This window comes from Diadema antillarum, unplaced genomic scaffold (assembly GCF_040938485.1).
Source record: "Diadema antillarum isolate AM-2024a unplaced genomic scaffold, OU_Dant_1.0 seq00000647_RagTag, whole genome shotgun sequence".
Lineage (NCBI taxonomy): Eukaryota > Metazoa > Echinodermata > Echinoidea > Diadematoida > Diadematidae > Diadema > Diadema antillarum.
In genome coordinates, this window is record NW_027271561.1 from 376,247 (window position 1) to 398,879 (window position 22,633).

A 22,633-nucleotide genomic window follows, 5' to 3' on the forward strand; every position below is an offset into this window, starting at 1 on the left:
TTTTCTTTTCTTTTTTTTTTCAGCAGTCATCTTACCTCATTAATCTAGATTTAATGACATGCACGTACCAGTCAAGCGAAATCAATTCATGCTCGTGGTCAGGTAGTGTGTGTCCTGAAAAGCTGACGTATTGGGCTCTTGAGAAATCAGGTGACTCCTTTCAGATTCTCTTTCAATCTCAACAAGGCCATTCTGGAGTATCAGATGCAGGATGCAATAAGCATACGACGCGATAGTGGGGATAGACTTTCTTTGTGAAATTACGCCAGTCGTGTTTTTATTGTTTGACTTCAGAAAGATGACGATAAATCACGCTTTTATGGAGTTCAACATGAGAAATATTGACACTGATTTAATGTTTTTAATAAAATATGCAGTTATCGCAGTGTCAATGTAAAATGAGGAAGGTGTCTTGGAAGATGAAAGAATTATATTTTTTATTATCACAGTCATTACCACCACCACCACCACCACCATCATCATCATCATCAGCATAATCAAATAGGATAATAGTAACATTGACTCACAGACATTTACTTCTACATGTATCATGCTAATTACTGCTACAACGTATTACATTACTATCATCATACCGACAACGACGAGGATGATGATGATGACGATGATGAAACGATTATCTAAATAGTCGTTTTACTCGTCGCCTTTCCAGAAATTCTTCACAACAGTCAGATTGAAAATAAGGGATATAGCCCAACCCAATCACTTCCTAAAGTAGAAATACAATTGCAGTATGGTTCTCAAAAACAATTATAGAATGCATTCTTACTGATTCGATTCCCCTGGCCTCAGAGGAGACAGAGCCTTCTATTACAAGGCTCTGAGAGGAGAATGGAAAGGGCGCCTTCAGTTGGCCACGTCGATTTTTTTTTTCATCTAGCATGTCAGGTAGATTCTTTTTGCTGTAGCTGTCTTTAATTCTACCATTATTATTCTCTGTTTCTCCTCTCTGAAGCATCCATGTGATCAAACCCAGACGCGTGGGTGGTGGCTACACCTTCGTCGACAACGTGGTCGAGCCCTACGATGGGCAGGTCCACTCCCACATCAAGGGAAGGCCGACGTCGCCTCATCCGTCTGCTCTCACGTCCGGTATGTCTATTTCAGTTGCCTTGGTTACCAGAAATACCAATTCATCTTCATCCGACATTTCCTATAAACGTTAATTAGTAGTCAAATGTCAGTCTTTCTCTCTATTCATTGTTCCGTGTCATGAGAAACACAGTACCACTTTTTTTTTTCATACCAACTGGTTTCGTCACCCTGGGAAATGTCCACCTTCAGAGTTTAGCATCCACTCTTCATGTGCTACGAACCACACCCTCTTCCAAGGAACAAAATTAGTTTGAAAAAGCAAGCACGTGAAAGTAGCTCGTATTTGCACTGCCTGCCGTTTTTTGTGAATGTTTTTCACGGGAATTTTTAGTAGATTTTTTTTTTGGTAAGATTTTGCCGTCAATCGCATTCATCCTGTATTCACAATTGCATGCAGTCTCTCTTTCCCGACATGAATTCATTACTTTTACCACATTTTTTCTGTGTCCGAGACACTTCCATTTGGGTTGTCGTTCATTACCTTGTTACCAATCAACCGCATTATATTCAAATCTAGAGCATTTCATGTGGCTATACCTACCTCCAATTCTATAGATTTAGTCACTCTCCCTTCGAATGGTCACTCCTTCCACTTTCACGCATTCTTCCTCCATATTACACCTGTTGTCCCAAATCTCCCCCATCCACCCCATTCCCCCTCCCCCCCCCCCCCCGTTACCTTCCACAAATCCTCCAAAACGGCGCAGCAGACCTGGCTTCCCAGGAAGAACTCGAGAGCGACGTCGAGGCGGATGATGACGAGTTCGAAAGTGATAGCGGCATCGGCGATTTTCAGCTCAACGTCTCCAAGCTCGCCGACCCGGTGCTGCCCCTCCCGTCGATCCCGCGGGAAAAACCCCTGCCAGTCCCGCAGTGCGTCATGGAGCATATTCGGGAAAGGGGACCGCCGAAGCTGAAGATTCATGAAAGTGAGTATAGGGCCTACACTTAAAACACACACAACTGATATATCATACATACTCATACCCATGCATTGTACATCGATACACAGACAAACAGACAGACAGAACGACAGTCAGTCAGATTTATGAATAGAAAGATAGACAGATGGATAGATAGATAGATAGATATCAAGATAGATAGTGATATAGTCTTCTGCAATAAAAGATCAGGGGCAAATGTAACATGCGGCACATTATACTTACTATACAATAAAAAAAAGAAGAGAGAGTGAATATGCTAATATTACACGTACGATATCCTGTATTGGCCATACGACATTTTCATTAAAAAGAATATCACCATAAACAATGAAACATTATTGACCTGTGAATCATATAACTAGTTGCTATTATGTCAAAATGAAGCGTTGTCTTTTTATTGCTTTAATGTAATCTAGCTTGCAGCTCAGACTGTTTTGCGTTTATTTGGCAATTGCGCTCCGAGCACCGTGCTCAGTAGATGGCGCTATTTTGTAATACCAAGGAGGTTTTATACATGGAGTTCCAACTGGCTGTAATTATTCAAACAGTTGTCAGATTTATATTGATGTACAAAAGAATTCCACAGGTGCACTTGTGCCTTTCATGATCGATGTTCGACGCCGCCGTCTTGCTGAGCAATGTGAAGATTCATTTTGACCGTTATCATAATGTTGGCCATATTTTGCTTATTTATTTATTGAATGAAATGAAATTTCACTTAATGATAAAGCATGTAAAACAAAAGTCAATTCCGTCCAGAAATTTGCGCAAAAGTGTAAATCAGAGAGCTTCTGTATCATGTGAAAATGTTTAAAACTGTACCATCCTGGAAAGCTGGTTTTATCACTTTTCCGCTTAATTTCCACAAATGAAACTAATATGGAATAATCTTCAAGTATAATTCTGTATTGATAGATATATCAGATTAATGCCCGGATATGCCCAGTCGAGTAATTACTAATTTCCATCTTTATTTCAGCATTTTTTGCTCAATTTCTATTCGCGCATCCTCGTGTCTGTACCACCTACCTTTTATAAGAAGGGATAGCGAAAAATAATTACCATCACAAAGACCTATCTTCCTTTGAAAGTGACAGGTGATTATGCAATGAGACAGGAGTCAATTGTCTTCCTATCTGCGCTGCAGATCCTGTTTGGCACATGCTTTAAATATTTTTGAGCGGCGGCTTCGAACATCTAGCAAAGGAAATAAGACGGTTGTGACTCCATTCTCTAGAACTTCCTTGGTAATACGTAAAACAGCTCCCTTGACTGCAGTTGAGAACACGTAACGACTGAGCTGTGTAGTGATCCGTGATTTACTTTAAGCTTATAATATTGATTGACTGACGTCATAGAGTGTGTCTTATTTATCATACCTAGTAATCGTCACTGCAAGAAAACCCTCTACTACATGAAGTTGATGAATGAATTTCCAACATTCTGTGTGCGAGCATGATTCGAAAAACAAAGGAATTATTGTATTTATCTTATCATGTATTCACATTGTTATGTGAATTATCAGTCGTGATATGTTGGTAGTTTTTCTTATTTGAAGTAATCAACCGTGACATCATTTTGTTGTTTCCACACAGTGCACTGCTACGCGTGTATGGAAGGTAAGCAATGTAACTGGTCATAAATGGTCCACAAAATTAAAATAAGTCTTGTAAAGAAACAGTTATGGGCTTAGAGCCCTTAAATATATCACAGAGTGGAATACGGAAAATAAAATAAGAATGGGGCTGTCTGTCTGTAACGGTGTGTGAAAGTATAGCGATTAGAACCGTGATGTAATTGTTGTAATTAAAGAGTTTTCTATAAAAAAAATCATTTCCTGAGCGATAATGACGTTATTTCCCACGGTAGTGTCTTCAGAAACTTAGAATCATGTGTTATCGATAATAAATTATTATTGTGAACTTGCAAAACTGAAACGATAATCACAACACTACTTTAGTGCAGGGACATACATTCTTGATTTCAGGCATTGATAGAAAATAGAAATACAAAAATATTATGAGGTCCTGTGATTCGATGATGGGGACAGTAAAATGAATCACATCTGGAATGTCTAATTTCACAAGTACCCGTACACATTTCGGTCAAACTAAATTTGATTTCATTGTCTGAATTATAATCGCAAATTTCAGAATTTTAGAAAGTCCATTTTCCAATAGTTGTTACGGAAAAGGACTTTCATTAATGTGTAGACAATGCTTGTGAAAATGAAAAGAAAAAGAAAACAAGTGAAGGTTTCAAACATTTTTCCGGTAATTTCAAACGTACTTGCAATCTGAATCGGTAACTATTTAGGTAGCTACTATGCAAACCGTTTATGATTTGACGTTATGATTAGACGTATTATCATGTAATATCATGTAAGTGTAGAATAAAATAATAAATATGGATGTGATTCACTTATTCAGTCTTCAGTAATATCGTTCTACATCTGTTTCGACATATGAATTAATTTATTTTCTTTCCCCATCACTCACCCCCGCTGTCAATACCACCTCTTCCAAACACCACCCTCTACAAACTTCTCACTTCACACCCCACCACTCCCACCACAGCCCTCCGCCGGTACTGGCCCGAGTACTTCATCGAGAAAGCCGCTGGCTCCGACGGCTCGACGTCCGGTGTTGGAACGTCCATCACTTCGGAAGGTCATCATAGTTCTGATAAATCAGTCATCAACTTTACTATGTTTTTTTACCCCTCCCCCCTCGCTCATTTCATGTTCATTTTGCGTCCTTTTGATTGAAATACATACATTTGTATTCAATTTCTGATCACGAGATACGCTATGTTTGTGTGTGTAGTCAAAGTCTGCAACACGTTTCAAACACATTGTATGCTATTTTCGTCACATCACTTCACAAAGTATGATTTATTCCATTCTTGCTTTCCTGTCTAATTGATTTTAATTCAGTTTTATCCTTTTCCTCTTGGTCATTAGTTTCCCATTGGTTGTTCATGAGAATTATTCATATATATACATTTCCACATTTTTGGCAGCACATGGAATATGTTTATTGTTCATTTACGTGGTGAAAGTGATAAATGTTTAGACTTTATTTCAGACGATGTCACTGAAGCTAATGACTAAGATATAACATGGTTCCGTAATGACACAAATATCGCAGACTATGTCAAGCAATTCCTGCAAGTAAAAGTTCATGCGTGAAAGTGTATAACAATTAGGACAGAGCTGCAATAAACAAAAATGGGTAATAGACTGTTGCTTTTCTGTTTAGATTAAAGTCTAAATCTGTCAACCTCCGTCTAAACCGGTTTTCAAATAAACATGGATTTAACCGCCGAAGTAAGCAGTGCCGAAATTAATTTACATTGTGATTTTTTTTTCTTTTACGTAAAGGAGTGTAGTATATCATGTATTCAAATCGAGAAATAGATTTAAGATATAGACGGATAAACAACTAGACCCCCCCCCCAAAAAAAAAAAAGAAAAGAAAAGAAAGAAAGATAGAGAGAAATAGAGTGATAGAGAGGGGAAGAGAGCGAGAGAGAGAGGAAGGGGAAGAGAAGGGGCAGTGTGGGTGTCGTCGCAGCGAAAAGTATATGAGCTCTACTTCAACTTTGTCCCGATGTTGGTTCACAAAAATAATCCTCTTGTGTGCTGCTCTCCCGATTATAGCCATTGAAGAAGAAGAGCGCCGCCAAGCGGAAAGACGACGTCAGCTGGAGGAAGCGAGAGAGAGGCGACTGGAGGAGGAGGCTAGGAGGAAAGAGGAGGAGGCAGAACGGAGGAAGAATCTCTACAAACGTGAGGATTTCCTCGTTCTATTCCTCTATATTTGTACTAAAGAAAATAGAATGTCTACCTTGTTTCCGCTCTGCCTTGTTTTACCATGTTTTGTTTTCTTTCTGCGCGGAGGAGAGAATGAATGGCGCTGCGCGTTTTTGTACTTCTTGTCTAGTCTCAATCGCAACAGTGTCAACACAATTTTCTTCATTTTATAGTGAACGTGCCGAATATCAACTTTTTGTCATAGTTAGCTTCTTCTCAAGATTTTTTTTTTTTTTGCAGATAATATGAAGATTCAAAAATGGGAAAGAAGCCTTGTCGTTCCAAACTTATCACTTCCGTTAAAGTACTTACGTCACGCGTATTTCGACGTAGTTATGTCAGCGATTTCACTCTAGCAATGAAATTCTTTCGACGGTGCATAAAAAAGACCGGGCATTCTATTGAATTATCATCAATCTAAAAAAAAAAAAAAATGGAAAGGTCTCTTGAAAATAGTTAAGATCGCTTTGTTTGAAGAGTTTGTTTGCTAGCCGTCATAAACATCTTTTGACGACAATACATTATCAGGTATGTACCGATTCCGCGATATCCAACAGCAAAACATCCATGTTCTGGTGGGAACACGCCGATGACGTGTTGTCACACTCCACGTATTGCTTTAATCATACCTTTACTTCTTCTTCTTCTTTCGCTTCAGCTCCAAAAGCGTTTCAGTTGAAGAAAACTGAAAAGGAGTTCACGGAAGCGTCTGATCCCTTCTCACAAGATCGGAAGTTGAACGTTCCGAAGAGCGAGGGCTTCAAGCTTAAGAAGACGGAGAAAAAGACTACGAAATTCATCGAACACACGCGCAACGAGACGGAGTGGAAAGAAATGAAGAAATTCGAACTGAAAAAGACTGAGACGAAGACTACCAGGACTGACTGGAAACCGCCGGAAAGAGCCGAACGTCTGCGACCGATCACGCCTCCTCCACCTCCACCACCTCCCAAGGGCAAGAAGCCGACTGTCCCGATTGAAACGAAGAAGCGCGAACCGCCGCCGAAAAAGCCCGATCCACCACCACCGGAACATCCGAAGAAAGTCGAAAAAGTGAAACCGGCTCCGACAGTACCACCCAAGAAGTAAGAGTTTGATAATTGTTTTCCTTCAATTGTGTATACTGTTGATATTAGTAGTAATCCACATTTAGTATTAGTCCACTTGTGATTTATTTTCCTTCTCTATTTCAAAGTCTAGTGATGCCCTTTAAGTTCGCCTTAGTTTTCTTCTGAATCAATAACCGATAAACAGAAGTTGAAAACTGTCAATCTCTGATCGTTCATCTGGTACTCTATGGCTTAATATAACCGTTACGCTGTCTGCACATTTTCACCTGAGTTTCTCTCTTTTTATTTTTTATTTAACCAACTATCATTAGTAGATCTCTTACCCCTTTTCAATTTATTGTTTGGGCTGTATCAGAGGGAAACTTAGGAATGATCGGTTATCCTTAATCCCCCATTCTCCAGAAGTTTATGATTTTCATCATGTGAGAGATTTACGCCAAGGGAATCGCATCACGAATTTCTACAACTTTGATGGCAGTGTATTTTTTCTCAATTAGAAAAAAAAAAGAATGAAAGAAGTTATGAGAAAATACTTTGTCGTTTCCATCGATACAAGCAGATATTTGAGATCATAATGTACTCACAGGGTATATGATTTCGAATATTACAATTCCAAATAGATATTCTTGATAAAATTAGGCACGTATCAAACACAAGCAAAGGAATTTTCTAACTAACAGACAAGTAGGCAGACGAGCTAACAATGATATACCAATCTCTCAATTCCCTTTGGTCTACTTTTTTCCTGGCAAATACTCAGTTTCTTTCCCAGTCCGTAAAAGTATCATTTATTAACCAACCTCTCCTTTCTGTACGACGTATTTATTTCATATTGCATGCATCCTGATTTCTTTTGTTACCTCCTCACCCGAACTTTTCTCCCTGATGTAAACCATTAAGTGAGCCCAAACCTGACAAGAAATCCGACACTCTGAACTCGGATCCCAAACCCAAAGAAGAAGCTACTGAAAAGACGGTAAAAGATGATCAGAAACTTAAAGACAGACTTGAAGCGAAAAAGAAGAAGGAGAAGGAAGAAAAAGAGAAGAAGGAGAAGGAGGAAAGAGAGAAAAGGGAGAAGAAAGAGAAGGAAAAGATGGAGAGGAAGGAGAGGGAACGCGCGAAAGCCAAAGATTCAGAAGTAAGCTCGAAGTCCAAAGAGGCCCGTGAGAAGAAAGAGGCTCTTGCTGCCGAAAAGCGGAAAAAGGCGGAGATTGAGAAGCAGGAGCGGCTAGCCAAACGCAAGGAGGAGAAGGAGAAGTTGAGACGAGAAATGATGGAGAAAATGTCCTCGGTTGCTAAAGGGGCGCAAAAGAAGAGAGCAGACGCCGGTAAGGGCAAGTCCAAAGCGGCAGCTACCAGGGGTGCACAGGATGCACAGGATGAGGACGTGTCGCCCGTGTGAGTAACCATGGCAACGCATCACTTGAGACGCTTGAGTGTGGCGCACCATGGTATTCGGGAACACTGCACCACACTATAATCACCAAAATGTCATTGCCGTGCACACAGTGTTTTTCCGCCAACCCCCACACGCTGAACCTTACCAACCCTACCCCAGCTTTCCCCTATCCAATCCCTGTGCTACCATTTATTATCCCTCTCCTTTTCATATATAACAATATGTAATAATGAAAAAGTTTATCGTCAGTTGCACGAGGGTCCCACACACCCGTACCACCAACCACACCCATCCGGCGGTTAGGGGGTGTTCGTGAAATATCACAATGACACTGCCCTTCCACAGCACCGCTCCTCTTTACCCCAACACACCCACAATCCGTGTTCTCCTTAATTCCTTTATCCCTTCCAGTGCTTTTTACACATTGGTGTTGAGTCGCGTTTGATCACAATTGCGTTACATGCATTCTCATTCATTCTCGTACAAATATGTGTGTGTACTTGTGTGTGTTTGTGTGTATGCATATATTCTATGTGATATTGTAATTTAAAACCATGTTTGAAGTTTTCACGATCTCTCATTTATTGCTGTTCCCATTTGCAGTGGTCACTCCATCATCATGCGACGTTTAGTGCCGTTTGGTACTATTTTGAAACAAATAGGTCATCGAAAGTGTGTCTTTTTAAATCTACTCCATGATGTTGTTTATGATGCTTGAAATTTTGGCCCATCTCTGGCTCTAAACGTACACTCACGCGCGCGCGATTATGCCAAAATGTACTAAGTATATACAGCTCCAAAGGGATTGTATATCCCCTGTATATCCCACAAACCTGCACGCACGCACGGCTAGGATGAATTTCACAATCCAAATGTGGACAATGTGTAGCGTTCACATCCCATTCGTAGTAACAGCGCCCACTAACGCTCAGAGAATTAACGCTACGGCCAATGAGAATCCAGATCCAGTCGCAATCATGCGAGTACGGAGGCATATGCAGGTGGTCGAAAATCATTAATGAATTTGAAAGCCCCAAAATGCAATGCTTGTACACGTTCGTTACGTATACGTATTTTGTACTAACGCTTATTATGTACTTTACCAATCATGTCATAATACGTTACGCTTGCTGTCGCTACCTTCATACATGTGATGTAATTTTCTGTGATATCGTCTCACTTTGTGTTACATTACATTAAAATACATTGCAATCCATTTGTTGTATTTGACCATAGATTGTATTTATCATGCTATGTATTTTTGTTATGCGATTAATAAAGATATATAAAATGCTACATAGAATTTACAATAAATTTACAGAATTCATTTTTGTTTCTTACATACTGGAATATCTGTTATATCCATCGGGTTGTTAGCTCAAAATAACTCTAAGCTTGATTAACTTCTGTCCTGCCAACTTTGAGCACACATTCTCAAGTAGACCTATAAGTGGCTCGCTATAACTCGCATATTAACTCGAACTTATTTCCCCCCTCTTTGTCCCGGCAGAGATTCACCGGAAGAGGAAACACCAGGTAAGATTAAAACCTCTTACGTCATCAATTTACCATTTTGTTCTTGTCTGTTGAATTATGTATATGTCTTTGAGAAGACTTCTATCAAGAATGTGAAATTAGTTTGATGGTTCATTTTTAACAGCTCAGTGGCAAGTTCATTTTCATGAATTTACTTTTTTTATTTTCGTTGAATAAATTACTTCTTTTTTTCCCCCTTCCACAGGGTTCCTTTATTAAATAATATCATACACACAAATATATACAAAAAGAGATATGTATGTACATGCAGATTTAACACATGATATTCTTGGCCATTCTAAATACAATAAGAACAGCAAACAGTTACAAAAATAAATTATAAATTGCAAATTCTTTTCAAAGTGTCAGAAAATTACCTGACAAATCATTTCATAAGAAAACACAATCAGAAACATTTAGTAAAATGTAACCACTTTTTCATAAATTTCTTTTCTTTCAGATTTGTTTTACATATATACTTTTCCATATCATAATAACTTTTTATCGCTGACAATATTTGTTCAAAAACTGGCAAACAATTTTTGCATTTGACTGTAAAAATTTCTTTCCTTACTATAATCATAATACAATTGAGGGCACTGTTATTACGTACATAAAAACCAAATAATTCATTTTGATTTGTAAGCTTAATATGAATAGCATTACGGGACAGCCAAAGCTCAAGTTTTGACCATATTTCGTTTGAATATATACAAGAACAAAATATATGCATAATTGTTTCTTCGCTGTTATTACAGAAAAGTACATAGGTTATCTGTTACTAATTTAAATCTCAATAAAGCGTCTTTCATATAAAGAATTCTATTTAGCATAATATATAAGTTACAACGTATCTATCACTGATTCATATATGTGCCCTTTTGGTATCACTCTTAAAATTCACACAATTTCTCAACTATGTGCGTCTTATGTTTGAGATTCAATGCAGGCCCTATATCAATTACGCTCACATCGTGCTGCCAAATATATTATCTTCGTTAACGTATTGCGTAACACTCAACTCTCTAAGCATGCATTAGGGATATTAATGATCTTGATTGAGGTTCACAGCACATCCCAGTTGTTAAGTTTGTTCGTAGAATGACTGAAAATTGATAAACTCTTTTTAAAAATTTCAATTTCAACTAAGTGTATTATGAAGAACGAGCCATTAAGTACAGAGGATGCACAAGTGACGTCTCCGCTGGTAAAAATTATCATCATAATTCAAAATAGAGAGAGAGAACAAACAATTTGTTCAAACAATGATACATAACACAGTGTCCCTCACTAATTCGATTTAAAGCGAATCCCTTTATGACTGCAATTGAAATAGCAACAATTTCTCTTTCGTTCCAGAATCGTCACCGTCCGACTCGCCGGAGTCATCCCCGTCCCTTTCTCCCTCCCCCTCCCCCTCCCCCTCACCTTCGCCCTCCCCTTCTCCTACTCCGACCCCTCCCCCTGCATCGCCCCTCCCACAAACGCCGACCCCACCTCCGAAAGAGGAGCCAGAACCAGCCCCAGCTCCAGTTGACCCACCTCCAAAGCCTACCCCGCCCCCGCCCAAGGAGCCGACGCCACCCCCAGAACCACCCAAAGATCCCACCCCTCCTCCCCCATCACCACCCCCGCCACCGAAAGAGGCCACGCCACCACCGCCCCCTCCCAAGGAGCCAAGCCCAGAACCTAAACCCAAAGACCCCACCCCACCACCTCCGGCCCCGCCTGTGGAAACGACAAAAGGTATGCTCCTCAATGCAACTACTTCAACAACGAAATGTGAGCCTTGCTTAAAACGGTGATCTGTCTCAAAGTCTCAAACTAAAGCACAATAAATATAAAGATATACACTGTAGTACTCATTATTCGAATGTTTTTAATGGAGTGAACATATAGTTCCTTTACTTCCTCTTTCTCGCAGCTTAAAAGTATGGTTCGTCATCATTACACGTCTTTTATCTACCTCGACGAGAAAAATCGTAGGTCTATTGCACCATAATTGTAACTCGTTGACTGTATGGCATCATAATTTCTTTTGATATGTACCACAAGTGTCCTTTCTTTACGTGCTTATGTAAGTTTGTGAAGTGTTAATCCAATCCCCTCCATACATTTGAACGCTATCAGCCGCACCAAAGGAAACGAAACCTCGACGCGAAAGAAAGAAACCCCTAAAACCGAAAAAGAAAACTAAAGCGAAGAAACCGGGTAAGTTCAGTTGTCTTTTCGCACATCCGGTCAATAATCATCGTCGGGATTCTCCATGAGTTGATTAACACTCACTGCACCAAACTTTCTGCGACACTAGCAAGACAATAGGGAGCTTTAGATTTGCGGCGCGGACGTTTGAGACGACGCTTGTGTTAGACGTTCTCCTCTCTCCCCTGCGTCTTGCTGAAAAGTTATAGCTTTAGATTCTGGGTTTTTTTTTCCTCTGTACGTCCCCGTCGCAGAAATCTAAAGCTCCCTAATGTGCTTCCACAATCTAACCCACATTATCAACTAGATCATCACGATGGAACTCTCCTTTTAGTTTAAATGATAAAAAGCACTACATTTCATCGTGAAAGACCCATAGTATATCAGCATACATGTAGAGAGTGATAGAGCAATATTTATTCTAATACGCTGGTACGAAGTGACGTATGTGTATCAAGCACCATTATGAACAAAGAATATGTAGTGCTTTGATATCAAAGTACTATTCGAGGATCTACAAATTTCAACCAGAGAAGTAGAAGCATATTTCCAGCATGTATTCATGAATCATGATATATCTACCCCCCCCCCCCCCCCACTGCTCACAGCGCTGTTCACATAAAATAAAATGAATTGTAATGATATTTCCTTTTCTTTTCATCTTCAGTAACGCAAAACGCTTAATGATCATCGGTTTCTTTGTGTCATCTCTCACAAGAAGCCGGTGGAAACTTAGTTTTATTCCTCAAAACGCAGTAAATAATCTACGCGCCGCGTAGCTGAAAAATGAGCATTAGATTTTGCTTAAGGTCTAAGAGATCTTCAAAACGTTTAACTCACTAGCTACCATTGGAAAAACTCTCCGTCACTATATCACTGGTATTTCAAAGCAGCGTTCCTTAGTGGGTTATACGGTAATACGATACTAATATCCTAGACAGTTGTAATGGCAAGATATTGTTGCCATGTTGACCAGTTTGGCATGTAGAGTTGTCGTCATCTTTTTCTTTCTATTCAGTCCATCTCTGTCCATTGCTCATCGCTCCAGATTAGATAGACCTTATCAAGACGCTTTAACTTTAAAGAGTAAAGCCTGCCGCACACTATACGACGCACGACTTTACAACTGACAGACTGTGGATCCGAAATAAATCAAATAGCCTCAAAATAAACACGCCTGTTTATTTCAGATCCGAAGTCTGTCAGTCGTATAAGTCCTGAGTCGTATAGTGTGCGGCGGGCTTCCAGTTATGATATCCCCATGAAATTTTTGGATTTAGCCACTGCAAAATAATATGACCAATGCGGTCTACTCTACTTCATATCACTTTCCATCTTCTTCAGATCTCAGCAGCTAATTTTTATCTCTAAAAAAAAAGAAAAGAAAAGAAAAATGAAAACCCTTCATATCACCACCCAATAGCAACCAGTATTTTATCCCTATAATGTAAACAGGTCACTCTCCATCCTCACATGGCGCGACATCGTCATGCAATGGCATCGCTTCCTCTGTATGCAATAAAATATAAGCAATTTCTAAATAACCAGATAATTGAACACAGCAAAAATGAATGGAGAATTGAACTGAATTCCGAAGTATCAATTAATGAAAAGGTTCAACATTGTTCAACATTAAGCACCCTTTTTAGTGTGTTTGAAGATGAAGGTTTTTTTTAAAAAGAAATTTTATTCACTTAATATTCAGGTACAAAAATAAATGCCACATTATGACACATAAAGACAAAAAAAAAAAACAATTTGACAGGCAGCTACAAACAGTCTAAATAATATGAATATGATTCCAGTTAATCATGTTAATATTGGATGCAAAACCTTTAGTTTTTTTCAGACATATTCATCTACTTTCTTATTAAATGTACTTGTTTAAAGATAAAGTTGCAAAACACACATTCTGAATGACGTAATCCTTTACAAAGCTCAATTGATAGTGAGGAAAATGGCAAGGGTGCATCAGGCAAACTTACTTTACAGCAAATCTAAAAACACACAACTCCATAGCATGTTATCAATATTTCACTCATGTAGCGCATGATAGGGTAGCAGTATAGTTGGTGTTTGTGTCTGGATTTATTAATGGTTGAAATATTTGGGATGTTTCACTACTCTGGTGATGGGATGCGCTAATTAACACTCACGAAAATTCTTCAAGGCACTATGCACGCTAATCTTAATCGTGATCACAACCTTTTGCTGTTATCGGTGTGGCAACTTAATTCAAAGTTGTTTGAATTTTCCTTTCGTCCCCTCCGACTCTTAATTCCGTGAACTCGAATCTATATCACATGAATGAAAATGGTGGATTCCAATTTGTAATATTCTAGTCGAAAATAGAAAATAAATGTCTCACAAAGACACAACTTAATGAACGAGCGCAAGTGCTTTATTGCTTTCATAGAGATTGTGAATAATCATGTTAATTTTTTCTTCCTGTTCTCTACGTCGTTTTTTTTTCAAACCCCAAAGATCTTGATTGTTGTTTTACAGTAAACTGTTTTAAGAAGGTTAATCCTTCCCAAAGAGGCAAAATTTTTATTCTGTTAAAGACAAAGAAAAACTGAAGTACCAATGATTTGAAGAAAACAAATCACATCAAGTATAATACTAATTACAGAGAAACCGACAAAATTTCTCATTTGGGGTTTACGGTATAAAGAGGCCTAGATATCAAATTCAGACACATGAAATATGTCTTGCTGAACAACATGCATAGGAGGGCTCACTTCGAGTTTCATGTGTCTTGAATAGTGGTGTATGAATGATGCAGTTGTGAAAGATGGCCATGCATAAAATCAAAACATACATTGTACACTGTAAGTAAAAGTCTTGTTTTTCGTTTTCGTGTAATAGAGGTCCTATTGGTATACTGGGTAGTGATCATACTGCATTACCACTAAGCCATTTGACAATTCCGAAAAGTGCGTTCTACTCTAACTGGTAATGTTTGGGGTGACTATAGCCGCACATTTTTATATTTCTTTTATTTAGTTATTTATGTATTTATTATCATTTTTTTTTTTGGCATGTGCATTTGATTATTCATTATTTGCTGTACTACGTTTTGTCTGTGCAGATAAATCGTCATCGAAGGAATTCGTGGACATTCCTCGCATTCCTTACAAGGCACCAGGTGAGCAAACTCATACTTTGTCATGGAGATGGTGTCACCGTTGGAATAATCGTAAAACTTACAAAATGACGACATGTTTGCAATATGAGATAAATCAAACTTGAGATGTTAACACCTTTCAGAACATAATCGTTGCTATTACCGATGAAACAGTGATTATACCTACGTATGCTTACGCAAACTTCAATAACTTTTGCTTTTTAGTCAACCCCTCCCCCCCCCCCAAAAAAAAAGGGGGGGGGGAGAAGAAGCTTCCTATAAAGACCGCCATCTTTAGCAAGTTTTTTACTAAACTCTGCCACTTCCTATCATAGAAACGGAGCCAGCGCCTCCTGCTGTTGATCCAACACCGCCACAGATACCAGAGGCCGTTCTCGACCCATCGGTAACGGAGGTCACGCCAGGTCACGAACCGGAAGCAGTTCAAGAGAAACCACCATCTCCGCCCCCAGTCGAAGGTGACATTTTTGGTTCGATTTTTGCCAGTGTAAAGAGCTCTTAAAAACAACAACAACATCATCAACGACAACAACAACAACAACGATAACAATAATAATGATAATAATAATAATAATAACAACAACAACAACAACAACAACAACAACAACAACAACAACAACAACAACAACAACACATAACGAGCCCCCTTTTGGTCTGACTTTGTAGCATCATCTACAAGTTGAAATTGATATCCCCCGAAGTCTGCAAATAAGTTGATTGACACCTTATATACCCAGACAAGCATTTTGAAGCAAATTCCAGTTATAATTTAAATATTCCACCTACTAGACATTCACCATGCAAAAAAAAATAATCGTAGCTCAAAGTTACTGTTTTGCATGTCCATTCTTTTTTTGTGGGGTAGGGTGGAAGTTGTTTTGCATGTATGGATTTATTGTGAAAAAGACATACTTTTATCCCAGATTGTTCCTGTAACCAATACCGCTGCTGTTTTGTTCTTGTTTTCTGTTTGTTTGGTTTTTTTTTGTGGGGGGAGGGGGAGTTGATGCCATAACGTCCAGTCTGGTACAGTTTTGGGAATTTTCGTGACAACCAAACAAAAAAATCTAAAAAAACAATTGTATTGAGACCAAGGACGCGGGAAACGAGGTGCGTCTTTGAGGCAAACTCTTTTGTAACCTTTTGGGCTCCATAACTGCCTGCACTTCAATCGAACCTGTCGTAATTATACTCCTTGACGAACCTTTTTTGGGGCATATAACGTTGGTATTGCTCCGTGTGAACAATAAGCAGCCCCCAAAATGAGTTCACTAAACCAAGGAGGTACTAGTACCTCCTTGACTAAACCCTATACCCTACCCCATATAGTGCATATCGGCTCCCCCCAAAAATCCCCGTTTGTGTTCCAAATGACGTAGCCTGTTCACTGCTATTCATCGTCGTTCATGCTCGCAGGTGTTCGCTCGACCGTAAATCCTCAGGGTATGCACTGTTTTTATTCATTTTTTTCTCTCCAGACCTATTAAAATTTAGTATTCTTTGGAGCATAACTTGATTGCGTTCGTTCCAAAGCGTATACATCATTTACATCTATTCAACTGAACATTTATTCATTGAATAGATCCGGAAGTTTGACGAAAAAATTAAGAAACCTTAAACCAAACATCTGCGCTGCACGCATTAAACTTTTATGGCCTAAAGTATTTTTCTTTCATTCTCGATGAGGGGGTCACGAGGCATTGTGTGTCTATATTTGGCACCCTGTTGATCTGTCGCACCTTATCACGGCTCATAGATTTAATGTGCTAGCCTACGTGATATTGGATTGACAAATATCAAATCAAATGTAAAAAAAAACAAAAAAAAAACGTGGATACGGATATGGACATTGTGCTCGTCTGAAAGAGTTAAAAAAAAAAAAAGAATATTTCGCGGGACCTCATTAAGGAGACCTTCAATGGTCCGACACGACTTGTATTTAGCTTCTCTACCAACATGGGGGCAATCTTGTGAACAGGGGAGGAGTTAAAGATCTTTATATGATATTGTTGGTATCTTGTTGATAGGATCGAAGGACACAGGGGTTTAGGATCGTCGGTATCGATAGGATAGCCAGTATCTTAGATAGGATCATCGATATCTCAGATAGGATCGTCGGTATCTTAGGATCGCTGGTATCTTAGATATGATCGTCGGTATCGATAGGGTCGCCGATATCGCAGATGGGATCATCGGTATCCAGATAGGCTCGTCCTGTAAATGGTCTATAATGGAGTCATAATTATAACGGCGATCAAAGAGCGATGAGTGTATGCTTGTCAATATCCGACTTTAGGCGACTGCAGCAACTTTATATCTTTACCAATAGTTCCGCGCCGACCCGATGTTACTAGTCTTCCTTTGAGTCTGTCTGTCGTTATGTTATTGTTGTTTTTGCAATTGGCAAATAATGCGTGCGTAGATACACACGGAATAAGCCCTCGTGTGGCGAAGAAACTTCAAGGTCTTCCAGACATAGACTTTGATCCGGATTAGTGCTGTCAACGCGCTGCACTCTTCGGTAGTTTAAATCGCTCGTGTAGAAAGCATTGCTCTTTGTACTGTTAGACTGTGAACTGGTGACGATGTTGCACATCGTTTTCGTGTTTTGAGAGCTGAATATTCAAAGTTAAAATGAATTTTGAAGGAACACTCAGGGGAAATTGTTCGTAGAAGCGAAGACATCCGCACAAAAATCAGTGCTACTGCCATCAGTGGGTGCTTCGGCATTCATTTTTCTTCGAGCGCCGTAACGCGAAAGACGGGTTTAACTGTATATGCGACTCTGTGAACTTCCGGCCACCCAAAATGGAAGCTAGGCAGCCCAAATTGGCCGACAGCCCCACGTTCAGGATTGACGTAAGCCAGCACAGGCACCCATTTAAGTTTGGTCCATCTCTCCCCGCAGAGACCAAAGTGGAGGCGAGCAAGGAGGAGCCAAAACCGGTCAAGAAACCGCCCAAGGAACCGAAGCTGCCGAAGTACGAGAAGAAAGAACCCAAACCGCTGGGCAAGGCGAAGCCCATGCCAAAACGGGTAAGTTAAACAATTTCCCCTCTTATCAATCTGATATACAACTTGCTACAAGTTACATCGCCATGTTTACGTCCTTATTTGAGGAAGATATAGTTTGGGTAAACGAGTTTATGGTGGGAGAAAAAGGAAAATTGAGTCTAGATAAAAGAGTTTTCAGAGAATGCCAAGAGATCAAATGATAAATGCAAGATAGAGGGAACAAAGCGAGAGGGGGATAACAGAAAGGATTTGGGAAAGAACATGAATGACTTTAAGAAAACACAAACCAAAAAAACTAACATATGATGAAAACGAAGGGAATTCAGAGCGCCAGATGAAAATGAATTAGTCAAAAAAGTATTGACGGTTATAATCATTATCTTTACAAGATGTTCGTACCATTTATTACCAACTACCTTTCCATTCTACAGTAATCCCGAGCTTAAGTCCAAAAACTCCAAACTTTAAAGCTTGCGGCTATTTTGAGCCGCGAAGCCTCCAAAATGCAGCTCGGAGGATTTTGCCATAAGGAGCTAAGCACTCCAGTCTGTCGAACACGTGGATTCAAACTCATGTGTCAGTTGCATAATAGTTTGGGGATTACTTCGAACCTTTTCGATCGAGCATTTTTGCTTGAACAATCTCTGCCCAACACTGAATAAGTCAACTTCGAGAGAGGGTTACACAGCAAGCTGCCTCTTGACAACTATAGAGGAATATGCTTGCAATATGCGGAAAAAATAAACAATTCTTAGAAAGAGGTAAGCAATTCATGAAATAAATGCAGAGCTGCACTGATTTCTTAAAACCATATATGTTAAATGTTTACAGTAATTATCTTTTTTTAATGAAGTAGATGAAATAGAATGAAATTAAACAGAGTCTCTCATAGCATCATGGCAACGACAATGATGATGGAAAATATTAGAGTATCGACATATGGACGGAGGATGAAGATTGAGAAAGAAAAGAATGACAGATCAGGTATACCAGTGCCAGTACTATAGTCGTTGTGTATAGTATGCGCCCCTGGATGATGTGCAATCACTATGGCAACCGACTAGGAAGGCATGGAAGACCGATTAGGATCATATGGCGAGATGATAGAATGGCTTGATGGCATTTTTAAGTTGTTAACAAGTTTGAAAGACGATGTTATAACATCACCCAAATTACGAAAAGACATCAAAATCGTTCTCTGCCCCCTTTCCTATCTCGTTCTTTTCTCCAGCCGCCGAAACAGGCGCCGTTCGTCATGCCTCCACGCGCTCCCATGCCGGACATGCCCATGCCGGCTTTTCCCGAGACGTTCCCCCTGGTGGAGCCGCAGGTTCCCGCTCTTCCCGACATCTCCGTTCCCGCTAAGAACCCGCAGCCTGCGAAGGAGCCGAGTCCCGAACCGGAGAAGCTTCCGCTCCCGCTCCCACGCCCCGAGCCAATCATCTGGCGAAGGAGACCCGAGTACAAGTAAGGCCGTCGAAATTCGCTATTCGATTGAATATCAGTCATCGTAATTAACTGATTATGGTAATTTGCAAGTTGAAACAAGACTTCCACTCAATCACGTCAATTGTAGGATAAAACTTACAGTTTGAGACATTGGATAAGGTATTCATTAATAGCTAATGCGCTGAATATGTATACCAGTACTTTGGTGGATTAAATAATTTTTCGTGTATATTGATAATAACTTCTCTAACAGTCTCTAACAGTCAAAGCTCTTTTTTTTTCTATCTTGGGATCTTTTGGGAGTCTTTTTATAAAATCATTTTTCTTTCATTTTCTTCATATCAAGGGTTTGGGATATCTGGTAACTAAAATCATCCTTTTCCTAAGATAGAGAAATATTTGTCTCGAATACAGTCCTCTCTCCAAATTCTGTGAGACGCATTGCTATAACGGATGGACAAAATTGTGTTTCTTCAGCTGTATTCATGACTTCTATGGTATAACGGTAACTTGTATCTAACCTGTTTTTCTTGTGTGCGTTTTTTCCTTCAAAACTTTGATAAATCTGGCCATTTCGCTTGATTTACTTATCCTCTCAAAGCATCGACATCAGAAAGGAAATAGAAAAACCGTCATGTTGACGTTACCTTGGAAATGTTAATTATTAGAGTATTTCAAAGAATTATTGGAATAGAATAGAATAGCTTCACCATGATTTTGTATGGTGCAGTGGCAGGTATATGATGTAAAGGCAGAAACAGTAACAAATCACGCATTGCATTTTGTTAAGAAGTAACTCATCCCACCACACACACACACAAACACAAACACAACATTATACTTGTATATATCTTTATTTTACTTAGATAAAGTCACATTATACTTGTATATATCTTTATTTTACTTAGATAAAGTCACATTATGGTCGCATTGAATGTATAAGGTTAAATGTTGTCACATATATATTGAGCAGCTTCTCTTGCAATAACAACACCAAATCAAATAATGTCCATAATAATAATGATAACAATAATCGTAGTGATAATAATGATGATAATAATAATAGTTATAATAATAGTAGTAGTAGTAATAATAATAATAATAAGAAGAAGAAGAATGATAATGATGATAACGAACCCTCTGTGACGCCACAAAGAATATTCCTTTTTTACTTTGTGATGTGGCATTGGTAAGCAATGTTATGAGTATCAGTGAAACGGGCGCCTGTGTAATAATGTTTGTGTTGAACAATATTGTTCAACTCTCATGACTCTATAACTTAAGGGGCTATTTATCGCCTATAAGTTATTGCGCATCCTCATGAGGGCTTTAGAATCCACCAAAATGCTCTCTCAATGCATATTATATAAAAACGTTCGTTCGTTTTGTTGAAGTAGGTCTTTTGCTTGACAGCGTTGTTCCTTTGATCTTAACGCTTTTACTTTGAATTATTCACTGTTTCTTCACTCAAGACTTGAAATGCTTCTCCAAAAGGCGCTAAGGTGACAAAACTATCAAGCATTATCACTGAGTATAAACAGCATGTTGAAGTTTTTTGGTTGGTTTTGCACACGTGCAATGTGTCAATTTATCCTGTGATTTTATATTTCACGAGACAGAGAAAGGGGGAGAGAGAGGGAAAAAGGAACTTACGCTTAACTTAGTGAATCCTCCTGCAATTTGACTTCGGCAGGGCAGTAAACTCGTCAAAGATATTCGGAATCCCACATTCGCTCTTTTGGTCCAGAACCTGTTGGCATAAGTACACGTAAATCTTACAAACAGACGTCCAGTAAGAAACTGACGTTCTACTTAAACACACATAACAGTGAATTCTCATGTCATTCCGCTTCGTTCAAACGACATGAAGTACCAATAAAAATGGGATGTCGTTGTTGGTTTGAATTATAAATTTTGATAATCCCACAAACCACGATTGAATAAAGCACAAAACTAAGAAGCATGCCTGGTTCCATGACGCAAACTATATTTCCGAATATTTGGACAGGTATACTGCGATGCCAACAAATTCATAGATTGTTTTTCCCCTTTTTTCTGGAGTATTTTCTTTTGAGCGTGTCTGCATCTCATTCAATCTACATGCAATTTTCTCTCACGGTTTTGGGACTGAAGCAAATTGCTTGTTGTTGTTGTTTTTTTCAGTGGCTTCCCACACATTCTCCTTTACACTTTCACATGTTCTGGCTTTTCATCTGATTGTGGTGTATAAGGAACCTTATACATAGCAGAAGACATATTCCTACACAGCATTAAAGCTCGCACACTGTACCTTTTCAATGCCCCTTAAAAAGTTTAAAACGTTGATTCAGAACAACAAGGCATAATTACAAGAAACACAAGCACTTTGAAAAAGTTTAATCACTGTCCATGTCCGTAGATGAATTGTGGACTGCTAAGTTTTTGCACAACGAAACACTATAATTATCATAATTTCTTGGGGAAAGGCAAATGCGTGCATGAAATTGTGATAGAATTCACGAATAACAGATACAACAACACTTTCTTGTAGTCTGCTATCAATTGGGTATTTGAACGAGTGTAGTATTGCTTGGAGTTTGGTGTGAGTGTGTTTGTGTATGTGTGGGCCTGGTTTTTTTTTCAGTATGTGTTTGTGGCGGAGGAGCGAGAGCGATTAAACTTTCGACAGTTAAAAATCAATATGCATTGCCTAGTGTGCGTTACGCCCCCTACCAAACAACAGTCCAACAGTATCTATTTTTGCCATTCTATTTTGGGGACTTTGCAGCCACTTGTATGATTTTCGCTTTAACTTTTTATGGGGTAAATCGAATTGATTCGATATAGATATTACATAATAAGATTAAGAATTTATGGTAAAGTTGTAATAAAGTAGGCTCCTTCGGATAAATTCTTGTCGGTTACTAGTTGTTTCTTCAACTTTTTACTTATTTTTTTTTC

General features: G+C 39.0%; 1 protein-coding gene across 1 annotated transcript in view; it reads left to right on the plus strand.

Annotated features, from left to right (window-relative positions):
* The first annotated feature begins 58 nt into the window (after positions 1-58).
* The window catches only part of LOC139736436 (uncharacterized), a 34,272-nt gene continuing 11,697 nt past the window's right edge, over positions 59-22,633 (plus strand). Inside the window, exons 1-16 of the mRNA XM_071647185.1 lie at positions 59-102; positions 974-1,110; positions 1,824-2,042; positions 3,653-3,676; positions 4,634-4,726; positions 5,719-5,847; positions 6,530-6,956; positions 7,842-7,917; positions 8,116-8,342; positions 9,854-9,879; positions 11,239-11,625; positions 12,010-12,090; positions 15,173-15,229; positions 15,544-15,687; positions 18,138-18,265; positions 19,476-19,711. Of these exons, the coding sequence (XP_071503286.1) occupies positions 59-102; positions 974-1,110; positions 1,824-2,042; positions 3,653-3,676; positions 4,634-4,726; positions 5,719-5,847; positions 6,530-6,956; positions 7,842-7,917; positions 8,116-8,342; positions 9,854-9,879; positions 11,239-11,625; positions 12,010-12,090; positions 15,173-15,229; positions 15,544-15,687; positions 18,138-18,265; positions 19,476-19,711 (2,435 nt within the window). The remainder of the gene's footprint in view (positions 103-973; positions 1,111-1,823; positions 2,043-3,652; positions 3,677-4,633; positions 4,727-5,718; positions 5,848-6,529; positions 6,957-7,841; positions 7,918-8,115; positions 8,343-9,853; positions 9,880-11,238; positions 11,626-12,009; positions 12,091-15,172; positions 15,230-15,543; positions 15,688-18,137; positions 18,266-19,475; positions 19,712-22,633) is intronic.